This window comes from Apus apus, chromosome 19 (assembly GCF_020740795.1).
Source record: "Apus apus isolate bApuApu2 chromosome 19, bApuApu2.pri.cur, whole genome shotgun sequence".
Classification (NCBI taxonomy): Eukaryota; Metazoa; Chordata; class Aves; order Apodiformes; family Apodidae; genus Apus; species Apus apus.
In genome coordinates this window covers 7,896,381-7,923,725 of record NC_067300.1, presented here as the reverse complement: position 1 = coordinate 7,923,725, position 27,345 = coordinate 7,896,381, and the positions used below count along the sequence as shown (strand labels likewise).

General features: G+C 51.1%; 1 protein-coding gene across 1 annotated transcript; it reads right to left on the bottom strand.

Annotated features, from left to right (window-relative positions):
* Window positions 1-311: 311 nt before the first annotated feature.
* On the bottom strand, window positions 312-27,345 carry ADAMTSL2 (ADAMTS like 2). Its single transcript, XM_051636799.1, is given in 21 exon segments — window positions 312-1,166; window positions 2,381-2,525; window positions 3,196-3,372; window positions 3,508-3,678; window positions 4,850-5,005; window positions 7,499-7,712; window positions 9,958-10,084; window positions 12,020-12,123; window positions 16,888-17,263; window positions 17,963-18,305; window positions 19,262-19,437; window positions 20,348-20,428; window positions 21,374-21,497; window positions 21,601-21,746; window positions 23,367-23,469; window positions 23,850-23,925; window positions 24,507-24,649; window positions 25,369-25,480; window positions 26,951-27,017; window positions 27,020-27,191; window positions 27,193-27,345. Coding segments are annotated over 21 exon segments (3,285 nt in total). The 3' UTR covers window positions 312-1,047.

The following is a 27,345-nucleotide window of genomic DNA, read 5'->3' as shown; positions in this document are numbered from 1 at the left end:
GAAAGGCCCTTTTCTTGCTGGCACTGGATCAAGCCTTTTTCCTTGCAACCTCCTGAGAAGCTTCACGGTTCAGTTCCTAAAGCCACACATATAACCCCAAAGGGTCCAAACCATCCATCCCAAAATTCCCAGCTCTCCCACTGCTGGGACTTTTCTTTGCATCACTGTCTGAGCAGCTGTGATTCCCCAACTTACAGCTGCTCTGCTGCCCTCCCCATCACCAGCAAATTCATTTTCCTGACTCCAGTGTTCCCAGCAAACACCCACTACAAACTGGAGAATAAAACAATATAACACCATAAATATGACAACTTTGTTAAAATATACATATGAGTACAAATTAATGATTATATGGATAAAGTTCACTGTCTGTAAACAAATATATTAAAAAAGAGCATGTCTTTTTTGTGATATAAAGTGCAGTTATGGTTTCATATTATATACAATATGTCAGCATTACGGGGGGGGTCATAAGGGCTATGGAACTAATGTTTGATTATAAGATAAAATTCTCTGAAAAAGTATACACCTACATATTACAAAAAAAAAAAAAAAAAAGGGCTTGGGCTTGAGTTTATTTAGCAAACAAAAATCAGGTTCCCACCATGTTAGATGCAGCTAAGGAGAGTGCAGGGCTCGGGGATAAATTAGGAAAGGGGCACTAACCCCCTCTTTGAGAAGGGAAACCTGCACTTCAGAGTTCACACCTTCCCCTCCTCATCCCCAAACTTGCACCAAGGAAAGAAACCAAAGGCCAAGAACCATGTGCACATGTCTGTGGTTCAGGGGAATCAAATATACACGACGTTATGTACAGCTCTGATAACAGGGGCTACCAACGTGCAGCGGGGAGGGCTCTGCCACCCAGCCGTGCCAGCCCTGCTCCTCCGGGTGGGAGAGGGACAAGGACAGTAGTTCTGCATCGGTGGGACAACAACAGAAAAACAACCAAACCAACCCAAAAGCACCCTTGACACCGGTCTGTGGGATGTGTAGTGCTTACTAACTGGTTTCCAGAGCCCTGGCTGAGGGAGGTGCTGCCAGGCACTAGGAGTGGGGCGCGCGGCAGGAGCGGCAACAGGCTTTGCTGTAGTACCAGTGGCTGCAGAGGTTGACTTTGATGGCCAAAGCACAGTTGGTTCCTGCCTGGTCCTGGCAGCTGTCGTCTAGGGGGAAAAAAAAATAAAAATTAAAAAAAAGGGCAAAAAAGGGCACGGATACAAAAAAAGAAAACTAAACTACTGCAATTTCCTTAGCTCATTCCCCTCCCGCCTCCCCACGCTCAGTCACCACCATGGGCTGTGCAGCAAACCACCCCAGCTGTGGGCTGATAACCCTGGAAAACACCATGGAGCTTCTCCAGAAATACATCATTATCAACCTAGGCAAAGGCACAAGAAGGCTGACCTGTTTCATCATACCTGGCCCTAGGCAGTCTTATTTGGTCCCAGTCCCAAAACTCAGGCTCTTCCTTGCAAAAATGAAGCTGCCCAGGGATTACTGGAGCCACCAAGGGAGCCTGGCACTGAGCTGTCTCCATGCCAATGGCCTCCCATGTTGGGCACAGGGTGCACCCAAAACACAATTTCTGTCCCCCCCCAAATTAAAGGCTAATGGGAATCCAGCAGCATTACAGCAGGAGTTTCAGGTGAATGAGCTGCTGGAGAGAGGCAGGAGGGCAGAAACTGCCATGACACTCTTCTAGTTCCCTTCAGACCAATATCTTGCTTAAAATGCATAGGATTTAAAGTTGGTTTGGGGTGACTTTTCTTAAAATCCATAGGGTATATGAATCCAGGCTGCTCCAAGGGCAGGCACCTCACAAGCCGCATCCTGCATCCCAGAGCCCACTGGAATGGTCAGCCAAGGGCACCCAGCAGGGCCAGAGCAGAGCCAGGAGCCAGCCCCAAATCTGTCTCCCATTTTCATGCTTTTCTCCCACATCATCCTTATTCCCAAATCTTACTAAAGAATTAGAACTGTCTGTTCCCTGAAGATCACAGGGGCTTTGAGCCAGCAGACGAGTCAGATAACAAGATAGTTACAAGTCCCACAGGACATTTGGAGACCAAAAAATAATGAAAATAATGGCACAGACCAAACTTCCTAGACATTAGCTGGAATCACACAGAAGCTGCACCCGAGTCAGCTCTCCGAAGTTCCCTTTTATCTTAAGGTCAGAACATGCTTGTTTTGAACTCTCCCCTTAATTTAATGGGGTTACCTCCATTACTTGGGCACAGAGGGAGAGCTGTCCCCTTTACATCCTCCCTGGGGTGACTAATTGGGGGTCAGTGGAAGTCAAGATGCTGGGCAGTGCTGCCTGGGTGAACTGGTGGAAAAATCAAGGCTAGGGGGTGCTGCCAGTGATGGGGCTCACCTGGGGGCTCCGTGGGGCAGGGCTGGAGGTCACAGGTCTGTTTGCCCACAGGCTTCACCAACGGGTCACAGCCCCGGACGATGTCCTTCCCTTGGTAGCACTTCACGTCCCGCATCCTCACACCAATGCCACAGGTTTTTGTACACTGGGGAACAGAGAGGAGGGGGCGAGGTGAGACCCTGCTGTCACGAGGGTCTGTGCTAAGCCAGGACCTGCTGATAAAGCCGTGGTCACTGGAGGTGTCAGAGCAGGGGGATAAACTGCTCCCCTGGCTGAATGTTATGGCTCAGCCCTGCACTGCTGGCCTCTTGCTCCATCTTTGCTTCCAGCCTCTCCCCAGTGATCTGTGGATGTCCTTCCATCCCCTGAGGCTGCTATCCTCCCTCCTCCTGCTGCCCTTTGCAGAGGGCCATAAATGAGCTGGCCCGGTCCATGGCACCAGGGTGGCTACAGCCCCCCAAGGACATAGGATCCCTCCTGCAAGGTCCCCAGGGTTTGCAGAGCTGCTCTTGGGCCCAGCACTCACTGCCTGCTGCCCTTTGGACACCTGGGCACGCTGGGATTACAGCAGCTCTGCTTTGGCTGATTATAGCCAGTGATGATGGTTTGCAAGACTAAACAACACGAGGTGCGTGAAGCACGGACGAAGAGGCTGCGTCAGGGAGGGCTTGCAGGGAGCAGCTGGTGCGGCCCTTGGGACAAGTGCCCAGGGCACCACACACTCAGGACAAGCCCATGTTGAAGGAAGGGTATTTTCCCCCCACCCCTCCCTCCCACAGATCCCACAAGCCACCCTGAGCTCCCTCCCCGCTCACCTCCGACCAGGGGGTCGTGTACCACTTGAAGCACGGCCGCTCAAAGCAGGTCGTCTCCTCCACCGGCTTCTTGGAGACGTCGCAGTCGGCGGGGTTGCGGGTCTTGATCTTCCCGTTGACAATCTCCAGGCAGTGCACGATCCTCTTCTTCACACCCCGCCCACACGTAGTGTTGCACTGTGGGGGGATGAAAAAAGGACAGCTGAGACCTCCTGTCCAACCCCACCAGCAGGCACCCCTCCTCCATCACCCCCCCAAAAAAACCAACCCGCTCACTCCAAGAACCCCTGGCCCAGAGGAGGCTGGACTTACCCGCTCCCAGTCCTGTGCCAGCCAGTGTGAGGGGCAGTTCTTGTCCCCGCAGGGGTGGATGGCCAGGGGCTTGGTCTCCAGGTTGCACTGTGACTCGGGCACCACCCGCCCGTCGCTGGTTTTGCAGTACACGTGCCGGATCATCCTGCCCTGCCCGCAGCCGCCGCTGCACTGAAACCACACCCGGCACAGCAGGCGGTCAGCAGCGGGGCAGGGAGCACCCACCCATCCCCATCGACTCCCCAGGATGGGGCCCAAAACACCTCCCTGGGGCTCAGCTGCTCCGCCCCAACCCCACCTTCCCCAGATCACAGAGGGATCTTTGGGGTTCGGCTCCAAAAAGCTGCAGGGAAACTCAGCACCACCACAATCCACCCCACAGTCCCATCGCACTGGTCCTCTAAGAAACTTGGCATCACTTGGGTTCAGCAGGAGAGGAAGCACCGTGAGCAGGGAGTGCTGGGGTGACTCCCAAAGAGGTCAAGGCAAAGGGAACCAAACAAGTGGCTGCAAATACTCCTCCCCATCCTGCAAAGAGCCAGGCTGGCACTGCCAGAGCTCTGGTGGAGGCAGCGAGTGCTCCCCGGCTCCTGTGCGGCCGCTCTCGGAGAGACCGATGGTGTTTCACAGCGCCGAGGCTGCCATGGAAACAACTTATTTTTAGCTGATGCTAATGTATCAAAACCTGGGTAAAAATAGCTTGGGATGGAAGGGGAGGGGGGGTCTCTGTAGCAGAACTGTGCAAGAAGGGAAAAGCCTGGGGGGGATAGGTAGGGGGATGAAAAAAATGGAAAAGGGAAAAGGAGGAGAAAAAAAGGGAAAAAGTTCATTTTCTGGGCATGGAGCACCAGCATTGTGCAGGTGTGCTGTGCAGCTGATGGGGATTTTGACACCCACTCAAGGCTTCGGGCAGGTCTCTTGGTGTTTAACCCCTCCTGTATCCCATCCCCTGCAAGGGAGGAGACCCAGGGAGAACCTGCCAGGAAGCCGTGGGGCCCACCAGGATCCTGGCTCCCCCGCAGTGCTGGAGCCCATCCAGCAGCTCATCGCTGTGAAGAGGAGAGCTCAGCACCCACTAACACCATCAGGCCCCAGTGGCCACCCTGGGGTGGTCAGTCAGGGCAAGTCCTGGTGATAAGACAAGAGTGGAGGTCACACTGGGACTAGGAGAGCCAAAGGGGCTGGAGTCATTTGGAGGTCGGCTCCAGGTGCCGGTGGGTCTGTTGGGGCAGGGACCTGCCAGGGAGGATGAATCCAATCCCAAAACTCCCAGCGCTGGAGACACAAGCAAGCCGGGGCCAGCTGCAATGTGTGGCGATGGCCACTTGGCCGGGGGTCTCACCGGTCCCCAGTCGGACACAGTCCACTGCCGGTCGCAGGGGGGCCCGGTGCAGTTCTTCTCGGCCAGGGGGCGGGCGCTGGCATCGCACAGCTTCTCCTCCTCCGAGCAGCGGATGTCCCGGGTCACCACACTCCTCTCTCCGCACCGCGCCGAGCACTGCCGGGAGGGGACAGCATCAGCAGGGGCTCCCACCACCATAGCAGCTGCTTCTGAGTTGTCTGGGTTTGTTTAGGTTTTTTACATTTTTAACATTAAACTCTCAAAACACACACTGACAATGCACAGGTGACTGTAAAACAACAACAAAACCAAAAAGCCACCCCTCTTCCTCAAAACCCCTCAGCAACCAGGTTAAGGTACAGGAGGGCTGTATCCTGCCTGGGTGCTGTGCAAGCTCTCCACCAGACAATCACAGAATCACAGAATCTCAGGGGCTGGAAGGGACCTCGAAAGATCATCTAGTCCAACCCCCCTTCCAGGGCAGGATTACCCAGAGCACATCACACAGGAACATGTCCAGGCAGGTTTTGAATGTCTCCAGCCAAGGAGACTCCACAGCCTCTCTGGGCAGCCTGTCCCAGGGCTCTGTCACTCTCACAGGAAAGAAGTTTTTTCTGATGTTTATGTGGAACCTCCTATGTTCCAGTTTGCACCCATTGCCCCTTGTCCTATCGCTAAACATCACTCAAAAAAGCCTGGCTCTGTCCTCCTGACACTCGCCCTTAACATATTTGTAAACATCGATTAGGTTGCCCCTAAGCTAAAGGGCCCCAGCTCCCTCAGCCTTTCCTCATCAGGGAAATGTTCCACTCCATCATCTTTGTGGCTCTGCACTGGGCTCTTTCAAGCAGTTCCCTGTCCTTCTTGAACTGAGGGGCCCAGAACTGGACACAATATTCCAGATGTGGCCTCACCAAGGCAGAATAGAGGGGGAGGAGAACCTCCCTTGACCTACTAACCACACCGTTTCTAATCCACCCCAGGATGCCATTGGCCTTCTGGCTACAATGCCAGAGGGTGAAAACCCAAGGCATCAAAAATACCTGATCAGAGCTTAAAAGTTTTAGCTGTCACTTAAGAGACAGGGCAAGATCTCCCTCGCCTCCTCCCCAGGAACAGCCAGCTCCTTTCTGCCTCTTTGGAGAACGTTTTCCTCCAACGGCCCAGCTGAGATTTTTATGCTGCAGATAAATTTGGCAGCTCAGCCCTGTGACATTATTTAGAACTGGATTTGAGTTACTACAGTCTCGCATACACACATTTGCTCCATGCACAACGTAAAGGAGGAAAAAAGTGTCAGCAGCCCAGCTCAGACACACCGCACTGATATGTTAATCCTCAGATCCCTGAAATGTGCTTTTTTTTTTTTAAAATGCCTATTTCCCCAGCCAACTTGGCACCCTCCTGCAGATGGGATCCAAATGAGATTAGCTTTGCTGCTGGCTAAGAACAAACTACTCCAGGACTGTCTCAAGCAATCTGTCCCTGACACATGCTGGAGGAGAATACAGATTTCTGTAAAATAAGCTGTTCTGGTTTGCTACCCCAGTCAAAATAACGCGCCAGCACGTGCGCAGGGAGCTCCTCTCTACCCAGCTGGGAAAGTCAAAACATCCTGCAACACCAGGGAATGCACCAGCCCCTCCATGGGCTCAATGGGAACAAGTGCACCCCGGCTTGCGGAGGAAAGGAGAGATTGCAATTATGACCAAGAAGTGTTTTGGGAACATCCCAGGAGGAGGAGCTGGATCCCTCATGGTGCAAACCATGGGGCAGGTTCACAGCCACAGACAGCTTGGCTTGGAGCTCAGGCTGCTCTTGCACTTAGAAGGGGTCTGGGCTTGATTTGGGAGCAGGAATGACATTTGCCACTTGCAGGGAATCAAAGAGCTCCAGAGCACAAATGCCACACTCTGCACACAGCCATCACCATTGCGGGGGCTAGTGCTGGCACCCTGGGTGAGCTTAGAGATAGACACAGACCCAACATCTCACTGTCCACATGCACACCGTCTTGCAGAAGACCTTGCAGAGGCAGGGCTGGCTCCCAGCAGTGCAGTGGGACACAGCTCTAACCCCCGTGTGTTTTACACATTCACTGTGGGCCATGCCAGGTATCCCTCCCAACACCACAAGTGTCAACCCAGTGCCACACCGGTGGCAGCTGGAGGACTGGCTCCCAAGCCACCTCAGCTCCAAAATCAGCCCCAGCTCCCTGAGGAAGCAGCACTGGTTTGGTGACTTCCATGGATTTATGTGTGCAAGCGGCATGCCAGAGTGCTGGCCATGCCTGGAAATGAATTCAAGGGCACAAACCCTTTCACACGTTCTCCCAAGCAAATCACCAGCTGCACTGCCCCAAACCATCTTCCAGGTGCTTTAGGGATCTGCCTAAGACAGAGCTAGGAAAAAGTTTCTTCTAACATCTAATCAAAACCTCCCCTGGTGCAACTGGAAACCATTTCCTCCTGTTGCTTGTTACTAGGGAGAAGAGACCAAGCCCCACCTCGCTCCAAAACCCCCTTTCAGGTATTTGTAGAGAGTGAGGTCATCTCCCCTCAGCCTCCTGTTCTCCAGCGTTTCAATCAGATGAGGACTGAGGGTGCCCTTGCCCCTCAGCCCTGCGAGGCCAGCAGCCCCAGGACTCACCTCGGACCACTCCGACATCTCCCACTGGGGCCCGCAGGCCGGGTTCTTGCAGACCTTGCGCTCGTCCGGCCGGGTGATGTCTGCCGACTCGCAGAGGTCGCTGTAGACGGAGCTGTCGAACCCCGGGGAGATCATCTTCCAGCAGCGGACGATGCGGAACTGGTATCCCTCCCCGCAGGTGCGGGAACACTCGCTCCAGCTGCTCGTCTCCCACCTGGGGAGGCAAGAGAGGCCGTCACGCCGGGCACGGCTGGAGCGTCCCACAGGAGAGTCCTGCCTGCGTGGGCTGGGGGTTGATGGCTGCAACAGGAATGGGCTGTAGCCAGGCTGCCAGTTTTCCCGTGGGGTGGGGTGTATTAACAGATGGTGGTTTCACCCAGCAGACCTTAGCTCATGCCCACAGCAGCAGAGGGTAAAAACAGAATGCCAAGAGGAAGGAGATGCCAGCACAGAGGGGCACGGACCAGTGTCCAGGGCAGGCTGCAGGCTCCCTGGCTGCCACCCCATGTGTGCCAGCATATTTCTCTGCCATGCTTTTTGCCCACGTTTGACCCTTCTCTTTTGTCTGACCAGCTGAAGTGTGGAGAGGGCACAACCACCCACCACCCTGCAAATCCCAACAGTAGTGTCACAAAAAGCTGAGCCCCGCTGGGACAGACATTCATGTAGCACCCTCATTCTAACTTGATCGACCTCATCCAATGAGCTGGAAGAGCTGGAATCTGCCCCAAGATGCTGCCTGACACTTAGTGTCCCCTGCTACTACTGTCCTGATGTTACAAGAGCTGTAAACCAAGGGAAAAGCCATTAAAAGGTCAAGATTTTCGCAGTACAGTAACATTTCCCTTCCCTCCCTCACTGGAACTGTCCAAGACCAGGTTGGACAGGGCTTGGGGAAACCTGGTCTAGTGGAGAGTGTCCCCACCCATGCCAGGGGGCTTGGAATTAGACAATCTTTAAGGTCCCTTCCAACCCAAAACCATTCTGTGATTCTATGATTACAACAATTCTGAATTAAACAATAAGATGAAAATGTAAAAAATCGAAATGGATCAGAATTCACAACTCCTCTGGACACTGGGCTGCCCCAGGGGCCACTAGCTGCTGCCACTCTCAGAGAAGGAAAGCCAGGTCCCCTGGCTGCACACCAGCCTCTCATCCCACATGGGCTCCAGGCACAACAAGCAGCCACAGGGAGATGTCATAGATTTAGAGGTGTCACCTAAATTCCGAAGGGAAATGAAACCAAAGTAATTTCCTGTCCAGATCAGACAGAATTCCCTTAGCACTTTCTGTAGGCAAAGCACTGCCAGCCCAAGCAACGTCCTGTCTGCCCAAGTGCCATGAAATATGCTTGCCTGCCCTGTCTGAGCTCCTGGCAGCTGCCTGGTCCACCCACCACTGAGCTGCAATTACCAGTAAATCACAGGGCAGCTCTTCTCTCCCCCAGTGCAAGCCCATGGAGCTGGAACAGCTCAACCACAGGGAGGAATGGCTTGATAAAAGACCAGCGGGATAACTGCTAAAAAACTACAAAGTTAATGCAAATGGAGATTAAATCCCCACGATGTCTACAGGGCAGGTCTGTTCCCAGCAGCAGCACCATCCACCTCCCCACGCTTTCCTTGCCTCAGCTGCAGCTGCCCTGGCTTTCAGCCTCAGCATGCAAAGTTCAAGGAGAACTTAAACTACAAAGAGCAGGTGCTTTCCTCCCCCGTCATCCTTCACAATTCCCCAGAGTGAAAGTAAATTCTCTTCAGGGACCAGGTGCCATACTTGGTGCCATACCTGGTGCCTGGCACCCCTCTGGTCTTGCTTTGGACTGGTCACAGGTGACACCAAAGAGGGGATGTCCCAGGCAGCTTTACTTCTCCCTTTGCCTTGCCTGTAGCCTGACACCACCAAGTCCTGCCCATCACTGCTGCCACTTGCAGACCCCAACAAGAACAGTGCTTGTTACCAGCCCCAGTCACACGTTTCAGATAAAGAGCCACATCAGAAGGGAAACCTCCTAAAGGACTTTCAGGATGGGCTCTCCTCTGCACCAGCTCTCATACAAGCAAACCTCAGTGATGTTTAGGATGCTGAAGGGACCAGAGGATTGGACTCATGACACAGTTTGCAAGCACAGCCCTTCCACCCAATTCACAAACATTCCTCCATGCCTTGGCCAGGGCAGGATCCTGCCTGTATTATTACAAGGTGGACTCAGCGGGAGCCCTGGGTGCAAACTCTGCCAGGATTTATGGAAGTTTTAACCCAGCAGCTTAAGCTAGAACTCAGAGGAAAGTCTTGCTGCATCCTGGTGCAGCCTGGGCCATTGCTACTAGAGAAGGAGCGATGAAGGTGCTACAGGCCACGCTTGCTGCCCCACCCACCCCAAATGCACACTGAGCCCCTCCCCGAAATACAGCAGAGAAAGCACAGAAACCCCCAGGAGCACCCTGTGGAGGCAGTACCTTGGCTGGCACTCTCTCCCAGCACAGAACTCATGGACGGGCTCGGGACGGGTCATGGCATCACAGTACGTATCATCCACTTCGATCCCATCATAGCGAACACACATCGCATATGTGGACATCACTCCTGGTTTCAAAGAGAACACACACACACAACAGAGGACGCTTGGTGACTTTGACATCCAAAGTTGGGGTTTTTCTTTTCTTTTGTTGGGGTGTTTTGGGGGTTTTTTTGAGCTGCATTTCCCAGTTCCCAACGGGAAGCAGCAAGCTGGACTTCCTGGCCTGTGGGACAGATGCTGCCGGGAGGGGAGGACCATGGTGGCCACCCAGCCAACACAGGCAGTGTGGTTGAGTTTGGCTGGCTCTGAAGGTGGGCATGGCCACCCCTGCCAGGGCTTGCCACCAAGATCAATATATGACTAACATGTTTTTAGAGGAAATGCTCGGGGCAACAAGTCTGCTTGGCAGCTCCCTCCACCTCACAGACACCAGCTTCCACCCTGCCGGCTCATGGGTGGAGGCAACAGAAAACACTCCCCAACCTGCTCCATCCCCCCATTCTCTCTATATGCATTACACCCCCCTGTGCCCAGGTGTCCCCAGCACCCCAGACCAAGGAAAGGCTCCCAGAGGATTTCCAAGGAGGCACCTGCCCCTCCTGCTACCCCCGCCAAAGGCACAGGCAGCCAGTGTCGTCAGAGCGAGCCCTTTTCCCCTGCCACAGCCTGACGTGCCAGAATAAATGTTGTGAAGTCCATTCTGGGACCTGGCTGGAAACCAGGAGGCTGCTCTGGCTACAGGTAACAAGAATTGCAGCTCTCGGGAACATATGGTTTACATGAAACTAAAAAAAGATCTACAGCTCTTGACATGGTCTTGCTTCTCTGTGATATGTCATTAAGAAAAAGCAACAAGAAAGGAGAAATTTCAGTAAAACCTCTCTCTGCTAACTGCAAACCAGGGCAGAGCAGCCTGGCCTTGTCAAGGGGGAGATTTGTTCAGAGAGGATCAAAGAAGTAAAAAATGTCCCAGAACACGTGGCTGACGTGATCCTGGAGAAGGGGACAGCTTGTAAAGACCCTGCTGCAGGCACACCGCAGGCACATGCCTGCTAGACAAGAACAAATGCTTAAAAAAATATAATCCTTGCATTTGCTCTTCTAAGAGATGTCCCTTAGATTGTAATCTCTTCTCTCTCCTTCCCCTCCCCCCTTTTTTTTTCCTTCTTTCCAATTCCAGAAGCAGTGCAGGATCTGGATTCTTTCAGGGATGGTTGGGGAGCAGCACAGGGGAGCGCAGGACCCAGATGGCTGCTTCATCACAAGTGATGGGCTTGCAGGGGCCAAGACCCCCAGCCAAGTAAAGGAGGTGAGAGATCAGGCGGTTTCAAGTTTTGAGGAGGTGGCAAAAAGGGGGAATTTATGCAAAAAGAATACAGCTTGGGTTTTGATATCCCTGGCATCTAATGTCACTGTTCCAGACTTAACACCCTCACAGCTGAGATCAGGCTCCAGGGTAGAAGGGAGTGGAAGAAACAAGACTGAATCAAAAAGTCAAATGGTATTTTGTTTCCTGCCAGAGCTGGACAATCTTTAAAATTTCTCTCTGTGGGGAAGCAGCTGAGCTTATCAAACCCCTCTGAACCGTGAAAAAGAAGAGGAAAGAAAAAAAAAAAAATCAAAAGAGGCAATATACTGAGACTCAGCACAGGTTCAGGGATCCTGCCAAGCCCCAACACATCCCTGCTGGGCTGGAAAGTGAAAGTGACATTCCAAGCTCCCAAGGGAGAGAGTTTTGCAGGATTCTAGACACACTGGGCTCCAACACCCAGCCCTGATGCACCCACAAGGCCAGTGGGCTTTGCACCCATGCACCCCAGCTCCTCTCCCTGTGTTTGCACCCGTGTGGAGCAGATTTGGGGTTGTGCTAAACCAGCTCCAGAGATCACAAGATCCCCTTCACGTCGCCAGGACCTTCCCATCCCTAACAGACAGAAAAGTGACTCACACACCAGGTGATTTCAGCGGTTGTGCAGAATTTGGCTGCTTCTTATAACTACCTGTGGTACATGTAGAGCTGCAGGGTTCATGGGAGGAAAGCTTCCACCTGTACATGTCAGCAGCACTCACACCTTGGCCCTTTCTTAACAACTTCAATCTGTTTCTAGCAATAAGCAAAGAAAAAAAAAAAAAACAACAAAACAAACAAAACAAAACAAAACAAGGCATTTACAAGGCGAGCGGTGATAGGGCACGTCAGACACACACATCTGCCAGCAGGCTGCAGTTTGGTTGGGTTGGGTTTGGGAGGGGATTTGCTCGGTTTGATGGTTGGGTTTGGTTTTTCTGATTTTTTGGGGGGTTTGTTTTGTTTGTTTTTATCAGTTTGGTTTGTTTCACAACATACCTGTCCTGAGCCCCAAGTAGAATCCCCAGCCCGGTTAGAGGCAGAGCTTCCACTGTCTAGAAATAGAGAGAATGGGATAAAAATACCCACAAGTAGAAACAGTTCAGAATTTAACAAAAGTTTGCATTTTTCTGCTCAAATACACCTGGCCCTCAGCATACAGTGACTAAAGGTGCAGTATCTCCTCCCCTGTCTCTCCAGGGCTGGCCACACCAGCTTGTGCTGCTTAACGCAGCAGAGCTTTGGGCTGCTCACTCCTTCCAAAAGCCTTCACGTGGCACAGGGGTTCATAGACTTGGCTTCTCCAAGCACACTTTGCTTCTAAACACAGAGGCATGTTGTTTGCCTACCCACTGCTTTTGCCACTTTTGTTTTAGTTTGGTTTATTTTAGGTTGGTGGTTTGCACCTCTCACATCCACGCTGTGCTCAGACACCTCCTGCCATCGGGAGAGGAGCAACGGAGTCAGCCCAGTGTATGAAAAAGCATCTGTCAAAGCAAGGGTAACAGCTTCTCCCAGTTCAGTGCCTGCTGTGAGGTTGTAACACATCAGGGATACTGCACCTTTACAACAAATGGCTTCAATTCTGTTCTCACACCTTTGTTCAAACCCTTGAAACGGCTACACTGAAATAGCGTACAAGGTTGTATCCTGACATCCAGTTGTCTCTAGCCTGGCAAGATATGCAGCTTGTATGATTTCTAGGCAGCAGAAGCTCTGAAATGGCCTTATTTAGGTGTTCATAAGAAAAAGCTGAGGTCCAGTCTATGAAATCAACCTTTAAATGGACACTGTTGAGAATCCAGCCGCTTCCTTTCGGACCCACCCTCCTTCCACCACCAGCACTGAGCCTCCAGAAGGATTAAAAACAACAACAATCTCATTTTCCCTCCTGATTTTGCTCTGTCAGTTTGGCAAATGGTCACTTCCTGCGTTTGAAATGGAACTGAAATGAATGTGACTATTTTTTGCAGAAAAATAACAGCCTCAGCTCCCTATAAATAGTGCTTTATCTTGCCAGAACAGCTTCCCCCAGGGACCCACATCAGCCCCCGAGCCTGGCTGCTGGCGTGTGCTGCTGGCTGTCCCCCAGCCAGGAGAGGGCTCACAAGATGACAGTTTTCAGTAAGATCCATTAAAACACAGTCAACATGTGGGTTTTGTGCTTTAATTTGCCTGGAAAACAGGGGCTTACCACAATCGTCCGGTCTACACCACCAGGTTATCCCAGGACTGGGACTCCTCTCCTTTCAAAGGAGAAAATAAGCTTCAAAAATAAACTTTTTGCTACATCTGAGGACAGAAAAGCTTTCAACAGTGTCCCTTTAATGTCCGGGGCCCTAAATAAAGAGTTTCTTCTATGTGTAATGAGGTCACAGGGACAAGTTCTTCCCAGATAAATCAGACATGTGGGCACAGGGCAGCACTTCGCGCTCTCACCATTTCAAGCAAAGACAAAACTGTCATTTTGTTCTCCTCTAAATGCAAAGAGCAGCACATTGTCCTACAAAGCTGGTGGGGTTTTCCCCCTTTTTTTCTTTTTTTTCCCCCCTCTTTACTCTAAGTTTTATTATAAAGTCAAGTATTTTCTTCCCTGCCTGCACTTTGCTTCTGCTTTTCAAACAAGCAACTGCACCAAAAATTAGCACCAGTCCCCTACCCCCAGCCCAAAGCAGCCCCCACAGCAGAAGAACAATCTAAGGAGTGCACACGAACACCACAAATCAATGTTAAGAGTCTCTGGGCTCACATTTCTGTGTTTTATTTTAGTTTTTATTTTTAAGCAAAGGGGGAAAGAAACTCATGGGTCCTGCTACAGGATCAGCCCTGGCTGCACATGACAGGGATGAAGGACACAGGGTGCTTGGATCTGCTCTGGCACGCCATGAAAGACTGTAAAGGCTTCAGGAGAGGAAGAGCAACTCTGCATCCTTCCCACAGCACAAGAGCCATCCCCCCCATTCCCATGCCAGTGGGGCTTCTCTCCAGAGACAAAATATAACACACCACACAGGTGCAAGGTGAACCTGAGAAGGACTTGAGAGGTCTCACATCCAAGCTCCTTCCCAGAACTAGGCTGACGCCAGTAAGATCTGGATCCCCAGGCCCTTCCACAGTCCAGTTTTGCCCACTTTCAAGGATGTAGATCCCTGCCCCACGCCCAGGACAAGAGCTTCTCCTTTGTGCCCCATCCCCGTTTCCTTCGGTGCTGCTTCTGGCTGTCCCCTCCACAGCCCTTCCTCCTGGAGGAACAAGTCCAACCCCCAAAGCTCTTCACCTGCCTCACACACCAGCACCCTGCCCATGACACCAAACCCAACACAGCATCCCACTATCTGTACAGGCTCAATCCTGCTGTGCTGGGCACCAAACAGGAGCTTTAACCCTGGCCTCAGTGAGCTGAGCTGGGGCTCCTCATCCATCACTCCCACCCAGGAGATGAAGATCTGTGAGTAGGATTATGGTTGCAGCTAGTCTTGAAGCAACAGAACAAGAGGAAAGGGCTTCAAGTTGTGCCAGAGGAGGTTCAGATTGGATATTAGGAACAATTCCTTCCCCAAAAGGGTTGTCAGGCCCTGGCACAGGCTGCTCAGGGCAGTGGTAGAGTCACCATGCCTGGAGGGACTTAAAAGACTTGTAGATGTGGTGCTGAGGGACATGGGTTAGTACTAGATTAAAAGTTGGACTTGGTGATCTTAAAGGTCCTTTCCAACCAAAACAATTCTAAATTCTAATAAATAAAAAGCTGTGGGCAGTGATAAAAGCAGGCAATAAGAGGGAACACTGCAGACAACCAAGGGAAGAATGAGGGAAAAGAAATGGCAAAGCTGGGTCTGCTTCCTGGAGTGGTTTAAATCCCTGCCCTGTCTTCAACAGAAGGGCAGCCAGAGATACTGCACAGAGCTTTTCAGCACCACAAAACCTGCCCTGGAGCCACTGAGGGTCTTTTATGATTCTCCTGCAATAGCCAAGCTGCTCTGAAGTTTAAAGCACATAAAGGTCCCTGTATTTCCCAGAGGTAGGAAAGCATTAGATCCCTTCAACAGCTACTGGGAGAGGTGTGGGTACGGGCTGCCAGGCAAGGACACCCAGGGAGTGTGGTGGGGACCAGGGGAACCCCCAGGGGCAGGGCAGCCCCCTCCTCCCCCCAGCATGGTAACATAATGCCTGCTTTGGCAGCTGAAGGCAAAGTTCCCAAGCCAAGCCATGAGAAGAGATCATAGAGCCAAACCCTTGGCAATGTTTTAATGTTCTTATCATTACGTTTGTTAATACACTTGGCTGCATGGACATTTTCCTTACCATAAGTTGCTTTAGCATCAGCTAGTACAAGCTCTGTGTAAATACAACTACCACACCCAGAGGACATCTGCCTTGTGCTTTACATCTTCTGATGCTCAGCATCCCAGCCCATGTTCTACTGGTGGTGAAGACTGAGAGACAGACAAGTCAAAGCAGCAGAGCCAGGAGGAGATCCCCAGGGGTGCTGGGGACCCCAAACCAGTCATGAGGGACACAGCAGGACAAACCCACAGCTGTGTCTGGGACCTGGATGACTTCTAGGACCCTGATTGCAGTCCCAGCTACCCAAGGATTGCTTTAATTTGTGGCTACTTCCTAGAGAGACCCAGGGCACCCCAGAAGATCCTACACACAGATTTGTGGTCAAGCACTATCCTGAGCCTTCCTTCGACCCAGCCCATCCTTGCCTGGACAAATTCTGCTGCTAAAAATAGATTAAGCCTCTTTTTTTTTTTTTTACTCTCCCACTACAATTTATAAAACTATTGCTCCAAACCAGCCAGTCCAAGGAACCTGCAGTGACAGCCTGAGTATCCATCACTGAGCTGCCATTGGAGAGCTTTTGATATTCTTGTCAAAGCAGTGACTAATGGCACTGCTGCTGCATCCATCACGGTAGCCAACCCAGGCTATTTCTGCAGGCCCTACAGAAGAGCTCCTGCTGTCCTGCTCTGTCTCTCCAGCAGCAGTTAAGCCAGCAGGGCCATGCCTGAAAGCTGTTCAAGGATGTTTCTGCCAACACAAGTGAGGAGCACAGTGGGTGGCAGTCAACAGGGTGGGTAAGAAGGGGCCAGGACCAACTTCTGCTGCATCAGAGCTCAAAGGAAGGGGCCTGAGGAATCAGAGCAGGGAGTCAAGAGAAGGCAAAAGGAAGAGGCTTCATTATGACCATGGTTCTGATAATGAGCTACGACAGGCAGAGAGCAATGTGCAAGCTGACAGCCATCAGCAGGGACTGGCCAACATCCCCACTAATGAGGGCAGTGAGTTTTCCTCTTCCTTAAAAGCTCTCTTGACTCTCTGCTCCCAAACCTCTGGCCCTTCCTTCCAAATTAACCCCCGACAAAAAGCTTTCACATACATCATCCCACCCAACTTACCTTCCGACCTCCAAAGCAGATCAAAACCATGCAATGGGGTCTGCATCAAGCACAGGGCTATCATGAGCTGAGAACAGCAACAAATAGGATGGACTAGAGGTAAAGACATGTCTCCTACCTTGCTTTGTGGGTTCTGTTCCCTTGAGGGCTGGTCATGGTGACAGTGGCATTTGAGAACGGTGTCTCTGCAGACGTGTTGACAGCTTTGCTCAGCTCCATGTAGGTGTTATTGATGCTGTAGGTCACAATGCCATCAGCGTCCTCGTAGTCCACATAGAGGCTGTCAATGTGTGACCCCACAGAGTTGATTTGGTCTCCCTGGGCAAAGATGCTGTTCATGGTCATGTTGAGCACCAACTCCTTGGAGTCCGAGGCTTTGTCCAGCAGCTTGTCCGTGATGGCATTTTCCGAAAGGAATTCCCTGGAGGTGAACCTGGGCTCCAAGTCTCTGTCGTCATGGTCTGTCTGGTAAGTAGACCTGGTTACGTTTGAATCTAGATTGGAGCCAACAGGGGGAAACAACAGTGACAACCACAAAATGCATTCAGGGGGGTGGTGAAAGCAGCCTGGAGCAGCAAGAGCACGCTGGAGCCTGAGCAGCCACCTGGGAGAGGCTAGAGGCAGGAGCTGGGGTCTTGGGAAGGGGGAATCTCCTGGGGTTGTATCCCTTTGGGAAGCGTGTGCAGCTCTGGGGGTCTCAGCCTGCTATTGCATGGCCAGAGGAGAGCTCAGCACCTGCCAGCACTGCCCCAAGCAACAGCAGAGGTCAGATAGGAAGATGTCCTCCTGGCCTCAGAGCCCATGCAGCCATGCTGGGAAAGCACTCAAGACAGTTTGGTGGTGGGGTGCTCAAAGGACTGGAGTGAGAAGGAGGTTGCTGGGGACCGGGCAGAGGTGGGAGGGGATGGAAGATGCTGTGGACAGGGACTTCTGTGCAGCCAGGGCTCCCTCCTGTCTTTGGCATGAGGCAAAGCACAGCAGGGCATTGGCAGGGAGACCTTACCCATGGCCACCCTCCCACCCACCAGAAACCAGAACCTGAAGGGCAAAGAGTATTTATGAGCAGAGATGTTTTAAAGAACTTTCCAAGTTTTCCAAAAAACAAACCAGCAGAATCACCAGAGGTAGAAACAGAGCGTTTCTCAACAAGAGCTCTGAGAAGCAGAACAGTGAGGCCCAAGTCTCCTCCTTACCTTGGGGTTGTTTGCCCTTCAGTTTTGGCTCACAGTCAATTGTTTCTGCTCTTTCATAGACCTCATTGGTTTCCTGACCTTTGCTCAAGTTCAAATCTTCATCCGTGTCCTGCCTTCCAAACACCTGGTTCTCCAAGTCTATCCTTTCCCTGGAGATTTTCCCAAAATAGGTTGCATTGTGCTGGATAAAACCCAATGGCACGTCTCCATCAAACTCTCTGCTTTCTTCACTATCTGACTCGGAGAAGGTGTAGTAGATGGGCTGCAGATTTTTTGAGTGTGGCTTCCTCAGGAGGGTGTATTCAAATGTGATGGATGGATTCTTGCCATTTTGATTCCAGACCTAGCAAACAAATTAAATTATTAGCAGATGCAGTGAGGGTATGACATACAAAGCTCATGATTCATCTAAGACATGACAGTTGTTGAGCATCTATTTTGCTATTTCCAGTCTGCTTTCCATTGGATTGCCAGCTCCTTACAACTGGAGCCCAGCACCATTTTCCAAGGGTTATTTGGCAGGTCTGCCCTGGGGATTAGCTCAGGGACTGGGAGCTGCAGGTCACACTCCCTCCTCTAAGGCTGAGCACCCAGAGACTTGGGAGAGCCACTTCAGAAGGTACTGACCATCTCTTGCAAACCCATGTATTGTGGTTTTATGGTGAATGAGGAGCACGCACACACACCCCCTCCCCAGCTACTACACCCCCACTGGAGGTGGGGACTCACAGCTGAAACACTACCATTTCTTTTACTGCTCCAACACTTTAGAAGCCCCCAAGCATCCATCCCTTTCCCTTCCCCTTCCAGACTCGCCCAGGGCTACATGGAGATGGCAGGAGTTGGGCTGCCCAGAATAAAAATTGAGTTACTTTTCTTCATATGCCTGATTTTAGATGGTTTGCTTTCAAGAAAGAGTTGGGGTTTAAGTTTTGTGCACTTCTCTAAGCTATCTGGCCCAATTCCTTGTTTTTACTTTTCCTGCCATGTAACTGGAATAAAAATGCCAAGGAATAGAAGATAAATCCTGCAGTGCCTGAGGCACCTTCTCCCTGCAGAGAGAAGCCCACGTTCATTTTTCACAGCCCTGCCAGCATCCAGGAGCCCTGACACAAAGACAATAGGTTTGGGCAAGGACCTGGGCACAGTCACTGCTCCCACTGCCCTTCTGATGCTGCCCAGGAAAGCTGGGAAACAATGGCAGGACTCTGCACCCACACCCACCTCCTCCTCAATCCAACACAGATTTTCCCTTCCCTATCACCCCCAGACTTGCAAACTTGAAAAGTCAAAGCCCACCATTATATTCAGCCCTTGGTTTGTGGGTCCTTGTGCAACAATGTACTCTATGCCAGTCTCGTAGACATCCATGGGCCTGCGGTACTTGAACACCGTGCCTGCAATGTTGAAGTTCTTTGGACTGTCAACTTTGTAGTTCCCATTGAAGAAATAGTACCCAGCTTCATCAGCCACAGCTTCAAACGAGAGAGAAAAATCAGTGCCATCACAGACAGGAGTAGAGGTAGGCAGGATTGCCACTTGGTCATTATGGGGATAAAATTATTCAGGTGTCACAGCAATAATTCTGGGCCATGTGTCTCTCAACATTGTAAGCTCCTGGGTCCATGGCTTACATCAGCCCACGGCTCCTCTCACCCCTCTAGCACTATCACAAGTTGAACATTTAATGATCACAGCTCTGCAGACAATGAGCAGGCTGTCAGGTGGCCAGCAACAGGTGTTGCCTCCTAGGGAACACTGAGCTGATGCCACCTGGCCCAGCAGTGGCCCGACACAGGTCACCTAGAGCTAGCTCAGGAGCTGTGCTACTAAATCAGGACTTTTTCATTTCAAGCCTTCCTGCATGAGGCCACGAGCCTCTGAGGCAGCAGAACGTGATGGAAGCAATGTGCTTCTCTTGGGCAAGTCCAGCCTTTTTCATGCTCCTCTTGAGCAGCTCTGCCACCTCCATTGTGAGATGGATGACGTGGCCACCAACACCTCAGCAAGGCCACACGTAGGTCACATCTCCCTGATGCTGTTGTCATGTGGCTATTGCACATCCTCCAAGCAGAAGGCCAAGGGGATGACAAGAGGTGAAGTCACTTGTTTTTCTGTGATCCATCACCAGTGTGTTTGTCACAGCACACTGAAGTGGCAATAATACTGACCAACAATTCCTGCACTAAAGCAGGCAAAGTGCTGATCTGTGCAGCCCAGGTGCTCTGACTGCCGAGAGGAGAAATGCTCTGGTGTGGCTGGGATTTACATTGACTATGGATTTAGCTCATGTCTGCAACAAAACAACATTCAGCTTCACATTGGAAAAAGCTTTAGCTAGCACAGGCAATGCATTCTAGGGAAGTACCAAGAGGTTATACACACCCAGAACATCTGCAGATTTTTTCCGTTCTACTATCTGGATATCCCTTGCTCCAGCAGGAATGTGTGTTACCAGGGAATAGCCTATGGGAAACTACAGATTAATGAAAGGAACTTTGTAACAAATAGTCTGAATGACACACTCAGTAGTCAATACTGCAATATAACCAAGCCAACTGGTCCCGATCCAACATTGTTTTTAAGGAGCTATGGATTTAAAAACCCTAACGGTGATAACTGTCGGGCTGTGAGCAGGATATAGAAAAGAAAAAGGTATGAACTATGCATCCTGGTTTATGGTGGAAAAACACAGCCAAGGGGAAAAAGGAGACAAAGCTTACGTGCACAGATATCACATTTATCTAAACTGGTGTAAGAAGAGATCTCTGATCTAGCTGTTCCATCAGCTAGAGAAGCTGTCCTGTGGTTCAGCACGGAGCCCTGTGCTTGCCAGGCTTCCCCAGACCCCAGCAAGGGATTACAACTGGTTTCTCCTCCAACTGCCCTTGGCTTAGCACTAGGGAAGTGATGGGACAAGCCCTCCTAAGCCCACTGAAGTGCCTGCAGCTTGCTCCATCTTAAACCAATCCTCAGAGAGTATTCATTATTATTCCCGAGTTAAATTGCTATATTCAGGACAAGTAGGTTCTGTTGCTTCATATCACACTAATATTGGAAATCTGGTCTTTCAAAACATCCTCACTTCCTGTAATTACAAATCATTTGTTTCTAGTCTTACTGGGTCATGAAAAAGAAACCAAAGCAGATGACAGACTCTTGCACAACCCTTTTGTACCATTCAGCATCAGAGACCTCAGGCTTCTGACAAGCACCATGCAAAGTTACCAGTTTTCTTTAAAAGATTTTCCCTGCCCAGATTTACAAGTGGCACAAACACACACAGAACACATGGGGGAAAGTGAGGCAGGGCAGTTGGTAAGAGCTGAAAGCAAATTACCAAAAAATCAAAACCATTTTTAAAAATAGCCCTCAGATAGAGATAAAGCAAGAGGTCCCCAAAGGCCTTACCAAGATGAGAATTTCCTTTCCGGTAACTGCCGGTTACATGAGTGCAGCTGCTCCCATCTCCTTGGCAAACTCCACATTTATCCAAGGTGTGGGTGGAAAAGAGAATGCCATCGCACCCAATCGGCTGAAAAAATGCACAAGTAGAGCATTGAGGGTCAGGCCAACGTCTCACCCGTTGTAATTTTCTGAATGCTACTAACAAAATTTTTGCTATAATGTTTAACAACCTCACATTTTCCAGACACGCAAACCCCTCGGAAATCAGTGTATTTGCAGGATGTTCCATCCCGAGCCTGAACCATTAACTGTCTCTGACCATCCACAGTGGTGCAATGGAGGTCACAGGGCTTGCTAGAAATGTGAACATAGTCATCTAAGGGGAAAGGATATAAAGATTTATTCAAAACAGCAGAAACACAAAAACTTGCATCCTACCAACGTCAACAAATCTCTGCCAAGCTAAACAACAACAGCAGCAGCACAGCAGCCAGCTGTTCAGAAGTTGCCACCTCTTGTGTTTTGGGCTGGACAGGAGATTGCACTTCTGACAGCGTGACAACCCACTGCTGCAAACCTTTGCACAGCCAGGGAGAGATGCAGGCAGTGACAGCAGCACTGTCACCAACATCAGCCCAGGGACGTGCCTGTGCCATAACAGCCACCATTCTGTGCAAGGACTTGCAGCAGTGATGTACGTACCCAATACACAATAACATATACATATTCACATATCAACATTGAATGCATGACTTAAATTAACAGATCTGTTAGAAATGCATATACAAGACTAGATTCAAAACCTTAAAACATAAGAATTTTTCCAGAAACATTCACCCAAGTTGGACTTAATTCGCCCTTTGTTTCCTGCAGGCAAGTGGCTGGCTGCATCCACTGGCCCAGTAATCCCAGAGTTTATAATATCCACAGGAAGCAAAGGACAAATTCATGTTTGCATCAGAAACCCAGTGCCAAGTGTTGAACGCAGCCAACTGGTGAGCAGTCATATACCCACTGGCCTGTGAGCCCAAGCAAGACAGCATCAATGCCAAAACATTATTCTGCAAATCCCCCAGGAGCCACGTGAATGCCTGCTAAAAAACAAAACAATTCACTGTCACTGTTCTGGTGAATCATTTTGAAGAGCAAATATGTTTAAAGGAATTGTCACCTTCCCACAGGAAAGGGACAAAAGCAGCCAAGTAGCTGTAGCTAACCAGGCTGCCAAGGGCCAAGTTCTACCAGGCTGACCCTGCCAAGGAGGCTGGTGAGATGGGGGCTTGTTTCACATCAAAGGAGGCAACAAGGAATTTCATTATGCATAATTGTTCTTAGGTATGTACAGGAACCCCTAAAATAACAAAACTCTATTAGATCCCATCTCTATTTTTAGGCACTGGGAAGCTGAAGATCCAGAGCTCAGGAGGCTTCTCCTCAGAAGGGTCCTGGGTTCCCAGTAGGTCTAAAAACTGGCCATCATTTTTGTTTCATGCTTGATTTCAATGGGACTTAGGTGCCTAAAAATTAAATTAAAATCTCAGTCTGCTTCTTGAGTGATTTCTGCAGTTCTGCACTGCTCACCCCGTGTGACCAGACTGACTGATGGCATCTCAGTGACATTTGACAGAGCACACAAAGGGCGTGGGAGTGAGCAAATGTCACCAACACAGCACAGCCACTAATGGCCCCAGCTCAAAGGCACTTGCAGGGGTGAGCTGGACTCTCCCTGCCAGCAAAGTCCATCACCCCATGCTCTCACCATCCTCCTCCAGCCATTCAGCTCTCAGGTCCTTGGGAGCTGAGACCAACATATTATTTTATTTTTAACCTATCCTGCAGCTGCAAAACATGCCTTTGAACTTGGGAGACAGCTGATTGTGTCTCTGAAAAATCACTTTAGAGGAGCAGAGGAGGAGCCTTCCCGTGGGCTATAGCATCATAACTATCAAAATATTTTGGCTAAGCATTATGAAACACACAAAGAATGTCTTGTTACCAGGATATAAAGGTTTCCATTGATACGTTCTGCCATTATACACATGGGAGTTAAATGATGAACACTGCTCCTCTCGAAAGCTCCTTCCGTTTGCAGGGCACTCCTAGAATGGGATACATTAATATCCTGATGAAAACAAAATGCAGGAAAGGTTTCTGGCACAGCTTGACAGGCTGCAAGGAGCGTTTCCATCGCCTGCCCCATCCAGAGCCACATCCTTCTCCTCCCACTGCAGGGACAGCCAGGGAAACCCCCCCAGGAGATGGTGCAAGAACCACCCACTGGGTTTTATGACCCCCAATGCAGAAAAAAGGCTCAAAGCCCCGAAGCAATGGTGATGGGCACCAACTCTGGTTGCTTGGGAGGGTGACAGCTACAGGACAAATGGTGTCCCCTCTCCAAGGGGCCTAGAAATGGGCCCAGCAAGCGTGACTTTCCACATTTGGTTTCAAGTGCTCCCAACAAGAAAAAGGATATCCTTACTTGTACTTTGCAGAGCTGGTATCTTTTGGATGTTCCAGTGCAAGTTTTATTAGCCAGCCCACTCACTGACTTTCTTCTGAATAAAGAAATTATTGTTAGACAGGGGTCAGAAACCTCTTCCCTTTGTTAAATATATTTGTCCCTTGCTCCATGTAGCTGGACGACACAGAGATCTAACACAGTCTCACAAGTTGACAGCAAAGGTCTCTCTGGCTTTGTGACCTGCAGCATCAACTGTGCTTAATACAGCATCTTAGAAGGCATCATGGGGACCAGAGTCCGGGGACAAGGTTTGCAAGGTGCCTTCTGGCAACCACACAGGCTGCACAGGGCAGGTGGGATCAGCAGCTCCCCAACCAACCCTCTGCACAACAGTGTCCTCCCTGCAGTGCCCAGAAGCCTTGAGAATGGGCCTACACTATGTCTGATGCCATTCTGCACTAATCCCTGTAGGAGAAACACCAGGGCCAGCACGGGAATAGCTTGGCTAGTCCTCCTGGCAGGGGTGCCCAGGGCACAGCATCCTCACGGCAACATGCTCAGGGACGTATTTACCTTCCTCACTGCCTTTGCCAGACAACACCTTTTCCCCAGTGCTTATCTACTGAGCAATGACCTTCTGGATCAAGCCAACCTCCAGGAGGCTTGGAGCTGTACCTCTGCCTCAAGCAGTGTCTCTCCTGGGACTTGATGCCTCCCCCGCAGGTCCTGGTGCACGCTGTCCACTTGGTCCACTCGCCCCACCAGTAGGCAGTGACATCTGCCCCTTCCTCCAGGCTGTTGGAGGTCTGCACCAGGTCCTGCTGGAAGCACCAGGCAGGTGAGGGAGAGAAGGAGCAGTCAGCACCCGCATGGCACGGGTGGACTCAGAGCACCCCCCCACCCAGTCTGCCCCAAGCAAATTGGGCATTTCCTTCTCCATGCCAGGTCAAGTCTGAGGTTTCCATCTTGCAAGAAACCCTGCGTTTTTCCAATTGTGTTTTCATTACAAATTGGAACAAAATGGCAATATTTGGGATTCCTCAGGAAAGGAAGTGTTCATTGTTTCCCTCAGTTGGCAAAACCAAGCTCCCAAACAACCCTAAACCCACCAAGCCTTTCGGTGCTCTCTGACTCAGGGAGATGAAAAGATGGTTGCAGCCAAAAAACTTCACTGAAAGTTTCAGGCAACCCTTTCAAAACCCCTGTGCAGTGGGAGAACAAGCCAGTGGATGCCAGTAGGCTGGAAGAGCCCATGTGCTCCCTCTGCAAATGCCACTAGCTTTGTCACTTCAGGAAGATCCTTGATACCCCCACCTCCCACCCTCCTCTCCCTGCAGGCAGCAGTGTGACCGTGCATCCTTCAGAAGGCAAAAGAGCTGTCCCCCAGCAATGTCCCCACCACACGCTTGCACTCGATCCCTTGCTGGAGACCTGATGCATGCCCAGACCAGACCTGCAAGTCCCAAGGGTTACCCACCCCAGACACTGCATCATTTTAAAGCCCAGAAACCCCCTCCCAGCGAAATGACCCGCTTACTTGAGCTATCACAAAGGCAACGTTGCCCACGAGGAGAAGGGCCAGGGTGCCTTTCAGCTGGGCTCGTGCACTGATGGAGATGCTGCTCCACCTCCACTCAGGTATCCTCATCCTAGAAAGCAACCAAACACCATGCTAAGCAAAATTTCCACCCAGCCCCACCACCCCTCGAGAGCAGGGGCTGCTTTGCAGCCTGGTTTACACAGCACGTGTCTGCTTCAGCACTCCTGGTCAGCTAAGTGACACCAAGCACCAGTGACTGCAAGGGCTTGATCCTAAAATTATATTTAATCAGTAGGATGAACAAAGTACACATTCAGATCCCATCTCAGCTGCTATCTTCCAAACCACAACTTTGTACTGGTTCCCAGTTGGCTGCACCTGATACCACCAGTGCAAGCTGAGGCTCCAAGCCTGTCTTGAAAGAGAGTGTGGCCAAAGCAAGAGTTGCACAAGAGGCAGAGAGTAACAAGAATTGTCCCTGAATCTGTAAAAGCAGTGCATTTAAATAGCCCCACTTACAGAACCTCTCCTAGAAGGATGAGATTAAAGGCTTCATAAACAAAAAAAAAGCAATTAACAGCCATTATTTTTCCCTTTTTCATTTGTTCCACTTCAATTTCCAACTGATTCCCAGGGAAGAAGCCTGTTCTTATAGAAAAGAAACCACCCACAATTAAAGAGAAGAAATGAAGTATCCCAAGTGTCAGCCTTTAATCTTTTCTTCCATCTGCCTCATGAAAGAGGACAACCCAGAATGGCATTTTTTTTAAATAAAACCCAGCTAAAACCACAATACATTTTATTGTGAACCTCACTGCAAGAGCCAGAAAGGAGCAGGTTTCAGGAAATCATGCTTCCAGGCAATCAAAGTAGCTCATGTCTATAAGAAAAAGAAAAAGGAATATTCTCCCCTAAGCTAATTTCCCTTGAAAAGCAACTAGACGATATCTTTGGGAAGCAGGGAGGTGGCAGAGGTGCTGCTCCTGGGGAGAGGGGGCAGGACTGCAGACATGCAACATAAAGAGCTTCTTTCCTGCTCCCTTTTCTTCTTACAAGGGCTTTTGGGGCCGTTTTGGTACAGCAGAATTGCCGGCAATACCAGCACGGCTTCGGTATCTGCCTTAGAGAAATTACCAGAGGGGCTTCCAGGTCCCCAGCTCCGCTTTGCAATCACCCCAGGGCAGAGGTCCAGGCTGCAAAAGCTACTTTCCAAGAGGCAGATCCATTGATTAATGGGAGCCCAGAGAGCTTGGCCGGGGATCCCGGGGACAGGTGGCTGAGACTCGCCTTACACTTGGTTTTCATTAAGGCTTCCAGACACTTCTGACTCAAAGCCAATAACAGAGCTCGCTCCGAGTTTATCCTAGAGTCGCTCAGAGCTGCGTGTATTAAAGAGAAGGAAAATGAAAGAGGTGGGGGAGGGCTGTCGCCGACAAGCATCGCGGAGCCGGTGCCGGAGGGAGCCCGGCGGGCGATGCCGGAGCATCGTCGGGCTGCGGAGCCGCGGGGGAGCGACCGGGGCTTGGGGAAGGGTCCGGCGGGAAGGGCGCGACCCCCGAGGGGCCGGGAAGGGCCGTACCTGGAGGCGGCGGGGTCGGGCGGGGGATGCTCCGGGGCCGGGCGGTAGCGGCGCGGAGCAGGAGCAGCAGCAGCGGCAGCAGCCCCAGACGCTCCCTCCCTCCTTCTCCCTCTCCGACTTCAAAGGGCAGCCAAAAGCGCCGGGACTTGCAGCGAGGAGGAGCCGCCGCTGTGACTCCCCCCAGCCCGCGCCGGCCGCTCTTATAGCGGCGCGGGGGGAGAGGTGGGGGGTGTGGAGGGATGGGGTGGGGGGTGTAGCGGGCGGAATTCACACCTCTCGGCCCGGGATGCCCCCACCCCGGTTAACCCCTCGCCTCCCCCGGCGCCGGCCAGCGGCAGCCAGCCGGTTTCCTGCGGCGAGGCCGGGGGGGCACAGGCGGGGGGAACCGGGCGCAT